This window comes from Galeopterus variegatus, unplaced genomic scaffold (assembly GCF_000696425.1).
Source record: "Galeopterus variegatus unplaced genomic scaffold, G_variegatus-3.0.2 Scaffold675, whole genome shotgun sequence".
In the NCBI taxonomy this organism is placed as follows: domain Eukaryota; kingdom Metazoa; phylum Chordata; class Mammalia; order Dermoptera; family Cynocephalidae; genus Galeopterus; species Galeopterus variegatus.
Window position 1 is genome coordinate 528147 of NW_007726786.1, and position 12619 is coordinate 540765.

The 12619-nt window shown below is 35.5% G+C and overlaps 1 protein-coding gene across 1 annotated transcript in view; it reads left to right on the plus strand.

Moving 5' to 3' along the window:
- Nucleotides 1-12619, plus strand: part of LOC103589341 (serine/threonine-protein kinase ULK4-like) — a 59072-nt gene that overhangs the window by 27129 nt on the left and 19324 nt on the right. Inside the window, exon 11 of the mRNA XM_008571295.1 lies at nt 1359-1455. Within this exon, the coding sequence (XP_008569517.1) occupies nt 1359-1455 (97 nt within the window). The remainder of the gene's footprint in view (nt 1-1358; nt 1456-12619) is intronic.

Genomic DNA, 12619 nt, shown 5'->3' on the forward strand with positions numbered 1-12619 from the left:
GCGCTCGCAAGCGGCGCACTCTCCAGTGCGCCACCGGGCCGGCCCTGCTCTCCATTTTCAATGTTACAGTTAAGTGCTGGCCAGTGGAAACGTGATTTTTGCTATTTAAAAATTTTTAACCAAACCAACTTATTTTTCCTAATTTTAAGGGTTAAAACCTCTTCATTTTGTACTTTAACTTAAAATAGAATTGAATTTAAAATTTCAAAAGTCCACCTTCTTTATTTGGATAAGGACTTCCAAAAAAGAACAGGTTCTGTTTTTCTTTAAATATTTTTTATATGTGAGGCTTAAACAATGTTTGTAATTATTGAAAGAATTAAAATCAGAATGGTATCTTGAAGTGATTAGGACCAATGTATTTAAAAATTTAATAATGTGTAAATATTAAATGTATTTTAAAATACATTTTTCTTATAGATAGTTTTTTTTTTTTTAAAGATGACTGGTAAGGGGATCTTAACCTTTTGACTTGGTGTTGTCAGAACCACGCTATCCCAAGTAAGCTGACTAGCCATGCCTACATAGGGATCCCAAACCTGTGGCGTTGGTGTTATCAGGACCACACTCTCCCAAGTGAGCCATGGGCTGGCCCTCATAGATAGTTTTATTTCATGAAATAAAGGTTATAATAATCAACTAAAATTTCCTGATCTGTTTTACTCATATTTAAATGTGAAGTATATAAAATTTATGTATATTGACCTTATGCATTTTAAATTCAGTTTTTTAGAAATTTTTTAGAAAATTTTATGTGCTAAGTACTTGTTTAATGAATGAACAAACAGATAAGTGAAAGACAGGTGAGAATCCTGATTTTGGGAATTTGAAGGAAATAATTAAAAAAAGACTCTAATGATCTAAAGGGAAGGATTCTTGGAATGTGAAAAACTCAGAACCAGAGACCCAGGAATAGTGTAATGACCCATAGAGTATGGCAGGTATTTATATGTGTAGGAGGAATTATTAAAAATACGTGCAGATTATAATTTACTTGTTCCTTATCCAACATTTTTTTCAAATATTTAAATATTTTCCATCCTTTGTAGAATATCTATTTTATTAATTGGTCTGCCTATACCCACAGACATTCAAAAAATGGTAAAATCAATGTTTTAAGGTTTCTAGTTAAAAAAGAAAATACTGTACATAGAATGGAAGCTATAAATGAAAGAAATAATAAATTAGCCAGGAAATTAGTTTAAAAGCGGTTACAAAAATTATAATGTCATATAATGCAAATTAGATTTTAGACATTTTTTACATGAGATTGTATAGAATCCTTATATTCTATCATTTTTCATAAGAATGCTGAACACAGGTTAAAGTTTCTGAAATCTGAAATGTGTATTTTTCAGTTCTCGTCCTACTCCAAGAACTAGTACTGCAGTGAGATTAAATCTCGGTGAGGATGTGACTCAAAATTCACCACAGAAGACTTCTCCTTTGACCAAGGTGAGCAGAGATGGAAATTTTTTTCTGCATAAGATATAGAGGTTCAGAAGAACAATCTCAAGTTGATACATGAACCATGTTCATAATTACAAAATTTACAATAAAGTCAGCTTCCCTAATCATTGTTTTTTCGAGTAAGTGCTCTGAGAGATATTTCATTTAGTTACTTTATACTTGTTTTTTGAGTGACAGCTTTATTGAAATATAACTGATGTACCATATAATTTACCCACTTAAAATGTACAATTCAGGGGCTTTTAGCATATTGAGTTGTGTAACCATCACCACAATCAATTTTAGAACTCTTTTGTCATCTCACAAAGAAACCTTGTACTGATTATCAGTCACTCCCCACTTGCCACAGTTCTTCTGCACTCTCATCCTAGGCAACCCCTAATCTACTTGCAATCTTTATAAATTTGCCTGTTCTGAACATTTCATATAAATGGAATCATATAATATTTGGATTTTTGTTACTGGCTTTTTATTTCACGTAATGTATTCAAGATTCATCTGAGTTGTAGCATATATCAGGACTAGATTCCTTTTTATTGCCAAATATTCTGTTGTGTATACATCTTTTCCATTCATCAGTTAATGGACATTTGTGTTGGTTCTACCTTTGGGCTATAATGAAAATGCTGCTATAAACATTTGCGTGTATGTTTTTGGATTTTAGTTTTTACACATCCTCATCAACACTTCATTGGGTTCTTTTGGGGGGGGGGAGGTTGGGGAGTGGGGGTGGCTGGCCAGTATGAGGATCTAAACCCTTGACCTTGGTGTTAGAATACTGTGCTTTAACCAACTGAGCTAACCGGCCAGCTCTGTTTGTCTTTTTTTTAATTGTAGTAAAATATGCATTACATAAAATTTACCATTTTAACCATTTCTAAGTGGTTCAGTGGCATTAAGTACATTTGCAGTGTTGTGCAGCCATCCATCCACCATCCATCTCCAGAATATTTTCTTTTTTTTTGTAACCTAATTTCATTTATTTATTTATTTTTATTTTATTTTTTAAATTTTACTTCTCCATATACATTGTAGTTGATTTTCATGCCCCTTTATCTGTTCCTCTCCATCCCCCTCTCCTCCATCATATCTGTTCACTTAAATAGTTCAAGGAATTTTGGTGGTTATTCTGTCTTCTTCACCCCTCCTCCCTTGATTTGTTTGTGTTTATTTATTTTTAGCTCCCACAAATAACTGAGAAAATGTGGTATTTCTCTTTCTGTGCCTGGCTCGTTTCATATAATTTTCTCTACGTCCATCCATGTTGTTGCAAATGGTAGTATTTCATTCTTTTTTTATAGCAGAGAAGTATTCCATTGTGTAGATTTATCACAGTTTCCTTATCCAGTCATCAGATGATGGACATTTGGGTTGGTTCCAATTCTTGGCTATTGTAAATAGAGCTGCAATAAACAATGAGTACCGGTATCCCTTCAGCATGAGGATTTCCATTCCTCTGGGTATATTCCCAACAGTGGAATAGCTGGGTCATATGGTAGATATATCTGTAATTGTTTGAGGAACCACCATACCATTTTCCATAATGGCTGCACCATTTTGCAGTCCCACCAACAGCATATGAAAGTTCCTTTTTCTCCACAACCTCTCCAGCACTTATCATTCTCAGTCTTTTGGATATTAGCCATCCTGACTGGAGTGAGATGGTATCTCAAAGTGGTCTTGATTTGCATTTCCTGGATGCTGAGTGACGTTGAGCACTTTTTTGTATGTCTGTTGGCCATTTGTAAATCTTCCTTTGAGAAATGCCTATTTAGTTCCTTTGCCTATTTTTTAATTGGGTTATTTGTTTTTTGCTGTAAAGTTGTTTGAGTTCCTTATATTTTCTGGATATTAATCCTTTGTCAGATGTATATTTTGCAAATATTTTCTCCAGCTCTGTTGGATGTCTTTTTATTCTGTTGATGCAGAAGTTTTTTAGTTTGATATAATCCCATTTGTTTATTTTTCCTATAGTTGCTGTGCTTTTTGAGTTCTATGCATGAAGTCTGTAACACTCCTACTTCCTGGAGTGTTTCCTGTATGTTTTCTTTAAGGAGTTTTATTGTTTCAGAATGTATATTTAATTCTTTAATCCATTTTGAGTTGATTTTGGTATATGGTGAAGGGTAAGGGGCTAGTTTCATTTTCTACATATGATTATCCAATTTTCCCAGCACCATTTGCTGAAAAGGCAGTCTCTTCCTCAGTATGTAGATTTGCTGCTTTTGTCAAAGATCAAATGGCTGTAGGTATATGGATTGATTTCTGGGTTCTCTATTCTATTCCATTGATCCGTGTGTCTATTTTTATGCCCATGCCATGCTGTTTTGGTTATTATAGCATTGTAATATAGTTTAAAGTCAGGTAGTGTTATGCCTCCAGCCTTATTTTTTTTGCTCAGGATTGTTTTGGCTATGTGTGGTCTTTTTTTGTTCCATGTAAATGTCTGGATAGTTTTTTCCATCTCACAGAAAAAATGTCATTGGAATTTTGATGGGGATTGCATTGAATCTGTAGATCACTTTGGGTATAATATGGACATTTTCACAATGTTAATTCTTCTGATCCAAAAGCATGGGATATCTTTCCATCTTCTTGTGTGCTCTTTAATTTCTCTCAGCAGTGGTTTGTAGTTCTCTTCATAGAGATTTCTCACATCCTTGGTCAGCTTTATTCCTAAGTATTTTATTTTTTTGGTGGCTGTTGTAAATAGGCTAGCTTTCTTGATTTCTTTTTCTGCATAATCACTGTTGGAGTATAGAAATGCTACTGATTTTTATGTGTTGATTTTGTATCCTTCAACTTTGCTGAAATCATTTATCAACTCTAGGAGTTTTTTTATAGAGACTTTAGGCTGTTCAATATATAGGATCATGTCATCTGCAAACAGGGACAGTTTGACTTCATCTTTTCCAATCTGTATGCCCTTTATTTCCTTCTCTTCTCTGATTGTTCTGGCTAGTACTTCCAGCACTATGTTGAATAGGAGTGGTGAGAGTCAGCATCCTTGTCTAGTTCCTCTTTTTATTATCCCATTCAGGATGATACTGGCAGTGGGTTTATCATACATGGCTTTAATTATGTTGAGATACTTTCCATCTATGCCTAACTTGTAGAGAGTATTTATCATGAAACAATGTTGAATTTTGTCAAATGCTTTTTCAGTGTCTATAGAGATGATCATATGGTTTTTGTCTTTGCTTTTGTTGATGTGGTGTATCACGTTTATTGATTTGCATATGTTGAACCAAGATTGCATCCCTGGGATGAATCCCACTTCATCATGGTGTATAATTTTATGTATGTGTTGCTGTATTCTGTTAGCTAGTATTTTATTGAGGATTTTTGCATCTATATTCATCAAAGATATTGGCCTGTAGTTTTCTATTTTTGATGCATCTTTGTCTAGTTTTGGTATCAGGGTGATGTTTGCCTCATAGAATGAGTTTGGGAGAATGGCCTCTGTTTCAATCTTTTGGAACAGTGTAGAAAATTGGTATCAGTTCATCTTTGAAGGTTTGGTAGAACTCTGCAGTGAACCAGTCTGGTCCTGGACTTTTCTTTGTTCGGAGCGTTCTGATAACAGCTTCAATGTCTTATTGTTATTGGTCTATTCAGATTTTCTATATCTTCTTGGCTCAGTTTTGGTAGTTTGTATGCACCCAGAAATTTATCTATTTCCTCGAGATTTTCAAATTTGTTGGCATATAGTTATTTATAGTAGTCTCTAATGATTTCTTGTATTTCTGAGGTGTCAGTTGTAATATCACCTTTTTCCTTTCTAATTTTTGTTATTTGAGTCTTCTCTCTTCTTTGTTAATCTTGGTAAAGGTTTGTTGATGTTCTTTTCAGAAAACCAACTTTTTGTTTCATTGATCTTTTGTATTGTTTTTCAGGTTTCTGTCTCATTTAGTTCTGCTCTGATCTTAATTATTTCTTTCTACTAACTTTAGGTTTGGATTGTTCTTGTTTTTCTAGATCTTTAAGGTGAAGGGTCAGGTTGTTTGCCATCTTTCCATTCTTCTGACATAATCATTTAATGCAATAAATTTCCCACTTAATACTGCTTTTGGAGTATCGCACAGGTTTTGGTATGATGTGTCATTATTTTCATTAGTTTCAAGAAATTTTTGATTTCCTGTTTAATTTCCTCTTGGATGCTTATTTCATTAAGTAGAATGTTGTTTAATATCCATGTGTTTGTATAGTTTCCAGAGTTTCGTTTATTATTGATTTCTAATTTTAATCCATTGTTATCGGAAAAAATACATGGAATAATCCCAATTTTTTTGAATTTGTTGAGACTTGCTTTGTGACATAAAATGTGTTCTATTCTGGAGAATGTTCCATGAGCTGATGAGAAGAATGAATATTCTGAGGTTGTTGGGTGGAATGTTCTGTAGGTATCTACCAAGTCCAACTGGTCAAAAGTATTGTTTAGATCTTTTGTTTCTCTGTTGATTTTTTGCCTAGATGGTCTGTCCAATGATGAAAGTGGGGAGTTCAGGTCCCCTCCTATTATGGTGTTAGTGTCTGTCTCTTTCTTTAGATCTATTAGTGTTTTCTGTGTAAATCTGGCTGCTCTGACATTGGATGCGTATGTATTTCTTATTGTTATTATGTCTCCATAATGGATAGATCCTTTTATCATTATATAGTGGCCTTCTTTATCTCTTTTTATGATTTTTGCTTTAAAGTCTATTTTATCTTATGTAAGAATAGCTACTCCAGCTCGTTTTTCATTTCTATTTGCATGATATATCTTTTTCCATCCTTTCACTCTTAGTCTATGTGTGTCTTTACAGGTCAAGTGAGTCTCTTGAAGACAGCATATTGTTGGGTCCATCTTTTTTAATCCATTTCAGTCAGTCTGTGTCTTTTGAATGGGGAATTTAATCCCTTTACATTTAGAGTTATTATTGNTGTTGAATAGGAGTGGTGAGAGTCAGCATCCTTGTCTAGTTCCTCTTTTTATTATCCCATTCAGGATGATACTGGCAGTGGGTTTATCATACATGGCTTTAATTATGTTGAGATACTTTCCATCTATGCCTAACTTGTAGAGAGTATTTATCATGAAACAATGTTGAATTTTGTCAAATGCTTTTTCAGTGTCTATAGAGATGATCATATGGTTTTTGTCTTTGCTTTTGTTGATGTGGTGTATCACGTTTATTGATTTGCATATGTTGAACCAAGATTGCATCCCTGGGATGAATCCCACTTCATCATGGTGTATAATTTTATGTATGTGTTGCTGTATTCTGTTAGCTAGTATTTTATTGAGGATTTTTGCATCTATATTCATCAAAGATATTGGCCTGTAGTTTTCTATTTTTGATGCATCTTTGTCTAGTTTTGGTATCAGGGTGATGTTTGCCTCATAGAATGAGTTTGGGAGAATGGCCTCTGTTTCAATCTTTTGGAACAGTGTAGAAAATTGGTATCAGTTCATCTTTGAAGGTTTGGTAGAACTCTGCAGTGAACCAGTCTGGTCCTGGACTTTTCTTTGTTCGGAGCGTTCTGATAACAGCTTCAATGTCTTATTGTTATTGGTCTATTCAGATTTTCTATATCTTCTTGGCTCAGTTTTGGTAGTTTGTATGCACCCAGAAATTTATCTATTTCCTCGAGATTTTCAAATTTGTTGGCATATAGTTATTTATAGTAGTCTCTAATGATTTCTTGTATTTCTGAGGTGTCAGTTGTAATATCACCTTTTTCCTTTCTAATTTTTGTTATTTGAGTCTTCTCTCTTCTTTGTTAATCTTGGTAAAGGTTTGTTGATGTTCTTTTCAGAAAACCAACTTTTTGTTTCATTGATCTTTTGTATTGTTTTTCAGGTTTCTGTCTCATTTAGTTCTGCTCTGATCTTAATTATTTCTTTCTACTAACTTTAGGTTTGGATTGTTCTTGTTTTTCTAGATCTTTAAGGTGAAGGGTCAGGTTGTTTGCCATCTTTCCATTCTTCTGACATAATCATTTAATGCAATAAATTTCCCACTTAATACTGCTTTTGGAGTATCGCACAGGTTTTGGTATGATGTGTCATTATTTTCATTAGTTTCAAGAAATTTTTGATTTCCTGTTTAATTTCCTCTTGGATGCTTATTTCATTAAGTAGAATGTTGTTTAATATCCATGTGTTTGTATAGTTTCCAGAGTTTCGTTTATTATTGATTTCTAATTTTAATCCATTGTGATCGGAAAAAATACATGGAATAATCCCAATTTTTTTGAATTTGTTGAGACTTGCTTTGTGACATAAAATGTGTTCTATTCTGGAGAATGTTCCATGAGCTGATGAGAAGAATGAATATTCTGAGGTTGTTGGGTGGAATGTTCTGTAGGTATCTACCAAGTCCAACTGGTCAAAAGTATTGTTTAGATCTTTTGTTTCTCTGTTGATTTTTTGCCTAGATGGTCTGTCCAATGATGAAAGTGGGGAGTTCAGGTCCCCTCCTATTATGGTGTTAGTGTCTGTCTCTTTCTTTAGATCTATTAGTGTTTTCTGTGTAAATCTGGCTGCTCTGACATTGGATGCGTATGTATTTCTTATTGTTATTATGTCTCCATAATGGATAGATCCTTTTATCATTATATAGTGGCCTTCTTTATCTCTTTTTATGATTTTTGCTTTAAAGTCTATTTTATCTTATGTAAGAATAGCTACTCCAGCTCGTTTTTCATTTCTATTTGCATGATATATCTTTTTCCATCCTTTCACTCTTAGTCTATGTGTGTCTTTACAGGTCAAGTGAGTCTCTTGAAGACAGCATATTGTTGGGTCCATCTTTTTTAATCCATTTCAGTCAGTCTGTGTCTTTTGAATGGGGAATTTAATCCCTTTACATTTAGAGTTATTATTGAAAGGTGTTGATTTACTCCTAGCATTTTACTAATTTTTGTTTAGATGTCTTAAGTACCCTTTGTTCCTTTCTTTCTAATTTTCCGTTTGTCTTTTGTATTTGTTGGTTTCTTGGGGTGATAGATTAAATATTTTTTTTTTCTTTTTTGTTACCATTTTTGTTTTGCTGATAGGTATTGTTCTTTCTTGAGTATTCATGGTGGTGATGGTTGTTTTTGTGGTATCAAACCCAGTACTTCCTTGAGAATTTCTTGTAGGGCTGGTCGTGTGTTATTGTACTCCCGCAGTTTTTGTCTGTCTGAGAAATATACTATTTGTCCTTCATTTTGGAAGGATAGCCTTGGTGGGTAAAGTATTCTTGGCTGGCAATTTCTGTCCTTTATTGTTTTGAATATATCATCCCATTCTTTTCTGGCTTTTAGGGTTTCTGATGAAAAGTGTAATGTTATTCGGATTGGGGCTCCATTATAGGTGACTTGCCACTTCTCTCTTGCAGCTTTTAAGATTCTCTCTTTGTCTTTGAGTTTTGCCAGTTTGATTATCACATGTCTTGGACAGGATCTTTTTGGGTTGAATGTGTTTGGGGATCTTTGGGCTTCCTGAATCTGGAGATCTGTGACTTTCCCTATGCCTGAAAATTTTTCTGCTATTATTTCATTGAATATGATTTGAAAGCCATTTCCTTTTTCCTCCCCTTCTGGAATACCCATGATTCGGATATTTGAGTGCTTAAGGTTGTCTCTCTTCTCTCTTAGATTTTCTTCAATTTTTTTGATTCTTTTTTCTTTTTTCTGGTCTTCCTGTGTTAATTCAAACAGCCTGTCTTCAAAGTCAGAAATTCTCTCTTCTCCTTGTTCAAGTGTGCTGGTTAAACTCTCTGTTGTGTTTTTTATTTCGTTGAATGAATCCTTCAGCTCTACAAGGTCAGCTACATTCTTTTTCAAGTCATTGATTTCTTTGTACATTTCTTCTTTCAGATCCATTATATTTTTTCTCATTTCATTTTGTTGTCTAACAGTTTTCTTGTATCTTATTTAGTTTCCATAGAATTGTTACTCTAAATTCCTTGTCTGTCATTTCAAAGACTTCCTGTTCTATAGGATCTAGCACTTGAGAGTTATTTTCCTTTGGTGGGAGTTATTTTCCTTTGGTGGATCTAGCACTTGAGAGTTATTTTCCTCTTGATTTTTCATATTTCTGGTTCTTTCCTTTGGTGTTTTGTCATTGTGGCTGGGGGTATCACAGTCCACTTGTTTCACCCTGGTGTCTGGCCTGGGTCTTGAAGGGATTGCCGCTTCTGGTCAGCAGGAACTAGCCTGGCCTGGTGTTCCCACTGCGCCTGCCTGTTTTGGGACAGCTGGCTTGGGGTGGAGGGGCCCTGAGGCTCTTAAGACTCTCCTGGCAGTGGGAACCAGCCTGGGCCGGAAGTCCTGCCCCACCTGCCTTCTCTGGGATGGCTGGCTCAGGGTATGGGAACCTTGAGGCTCTTGGAACTCTCCCGGTGGCGGGGGTCAGCCTTGGCTGGAGGTCCAGTGCCGCCTGTCTTCTCTGGCATGGCTGGCTCGGGGTGTGGGGGCTCCCGAGCCTCTTAAGTCTCTCCTGGTAGCAGGGACTGGCCTGGGCTGGAAGTCCCACCCTGCTTGACTTCTCCGGCCAGTAGGCTGGGGGCATGTGGGCCCAGAAGTTCTAAAGTTTCTCTATGCAGTGGGGAGCAACCTGAACTGAGGTCTGGTGGTGCACGGTTCCTGTCTGTTCCCTTGTTCCTTAAGAGTTGCAAATTGGTCGTTCTGTGGGAGAGAGGGACACCAGGAACTGACTACTCTGCCATCTTGACTGGAAATGTAACCTAATTCCATCTCCAGAATATTTTCATCATCCCAAATTGAAACTCTGTACCCATTAAATAATAACTCCCCATTCTCTATTCCGCCTACCCCTGGCAACCACTGTTTTACTTTCTGCCTCTATGAATGTGCCTATACTAAGTTCCTGGTATAAGTGGAATCATAACATTTACTTTTCCTTTGTGTCTGGCTTAGTTTACTTAGCATATTGTCTCTAGGGTTCTTCTGTGTTGTAGCATGTGTGATAATTTCATTTCTTTTTCAGGCTGAATAATATTCCCTTATGTGTGTACACCATATTTTTGTTTAGCTTTTCATCTGTTTATGGGCACTTGGATTGCTTCTACCCTTTGGCTATTGTTAATAGTTTGGCATAGTCCATCATTTTGATTATAGCCACCTTAGTGGGTGTGAAATTCTATGTCACTGTTGTTTTGATTTGCATTTATCTGATGGCTACTGATGTTGAGTATCTTTCCATGTGCTTATTGGCCATTTGTCCGTCTTCTTTGGAGAAATGTTTATTAAAATCCTTTTTTTTATATTCAAAGCCCATTTTTATTTGGGTTATTTATCTTTTTATTATTGAGTTGTAGGAATTCTTTACATAGTCTAGATATATGATTTGGAAAAATTTTCTCCCTTTGTGGGCTGTCTTTTCACTTTCTCTATGGTATCCTTTGAAGCACAAAACTTTAAAATTTTGATGTAGTCCAATTTATCTTTATTTGTTGTGTTTGTTGCTGCTTTTGGTGTCATATCTAAGAAACCATTGCCTACTCCAAGGCCATGAAGGTTTATGCCCATGTTTTCTTCTAAGAGCTTTATAGTTTTAGCTCTTATATTTCTTCTGTTTTATTTAAAGAAAATTTTAATTTTAACTTACACATTGTAGTTCTACATACTTATGAGGTACAATCTGATATTTTGATACATATATATGTTGTATAATAATCAGGTCAGGATAGTTAAAGTATCAGTCACCTCATGCATTTGTCATTTCTTTGTGGTGAAAGCATTCAAAAGCCTCTCCTCTAGCTATTATGTAATATATCAAACTTAACTGTTACCCATACCACACTTCTGTGCAATAAAACACCAGAACTTATTCCTCTTATCTAATTGTAATTTTGTACCCATTGGTCATCCTCTCCCTGTTTTCCCTTCCTCTCCTTCCCTCCCTCCCATTCTCTGGTAACCACTGTTCTGTTCTCTGCCTCTATTCTCTCACTCTCTGAGTGAGGTCATATGGTATTTGTCTTTCTGGACCTGGTTTACTTCACTTAATATCATGTCTTCTGAATCCATCCATGTTGCCACAAAAGACAGAATTACATTTTATTTATTTATTTATTTTTTGTATGGCTGAATAGTATTCCATTGTGTATATATACCACTTTTTAAAAAAAAAAAAAAATCCGTCTGTTGTTGACACTTAGGTTGATTCCATATCTTGGCTACTGTAAATTGTGCTGCAGTAAACATGGGAGTGTAGTTATCTCTTTGACATTCTGATTTCATTTCCTTTGGGTGTATACCCAAGTTGTTGACACTTAGGTTGATTCCATATCTTGGCTACTGTAAATTGTGCTGCAGTAAACATGAGAGTGTAGTTATCTCTTTGACATTCTGATTTCATTTCCTTTGGGTGTATACCCAATAGTGAGATTGCTGGAAAATGTTGGTTCTATTTTTAATGTTTTAAGGAACCTCCATACTGTTTTCCATAATGACTGTACTAGTTTACACTTCCACTAACAGTATTCCCTGTTTTGCACATCCTTGCCAACACCGTTGGCATTCCAACAGGTATGAGGTGGTATCTCATTGCTGTTTTCATTTGCATTTCCCTGATGATTAGTGATATTGAGCATTTTTTCATATGCCTGTTGGCTATTTGTATTTCTTCTTTTGAGAGGTGTCTGTTAAGATCCTTTGCCCATTTGTCAATTGGAAGTTTTTTTATGTGTTTTGCTGTTAAGTTACTTATATATCCTTGATATGAACTCCTTATCAGATGTATAGTTTGTAAATATTTTCTCCCATTCTGTAGGTTCTCTATGTTAACAGTTTGCTTTGTTGTATAAAAGCTTTTTAGTTTGATGTAATCTTACTTGGCTAATTTTGCTTTTATTACTCGTGCTTTTGAAGTCTTATTTAAAAAATCCTTTCCCAGCCCCATGTTGTGGATCATTTCCCTTGTGTTTTTTTCTAGTTGTTTCATAGTTTCAGGTTTTACATTTAAATCTTTTTTTTTTTTTGGTCTTTTTTGTCTTTTTTCCGTGTCCGGCAACGGATCGCAACCCTCAGTGCTGCCCCCGTACCGGACCGGGGACCGGCAACGAGATCGCAAGCCTCGGCGTTGCTCCCGCGCCTCGCTCAGCCAGTGAGCGGGAGCCGGTCTGTATGTGGGATCCGAACCCTCGCACGGGAGCGC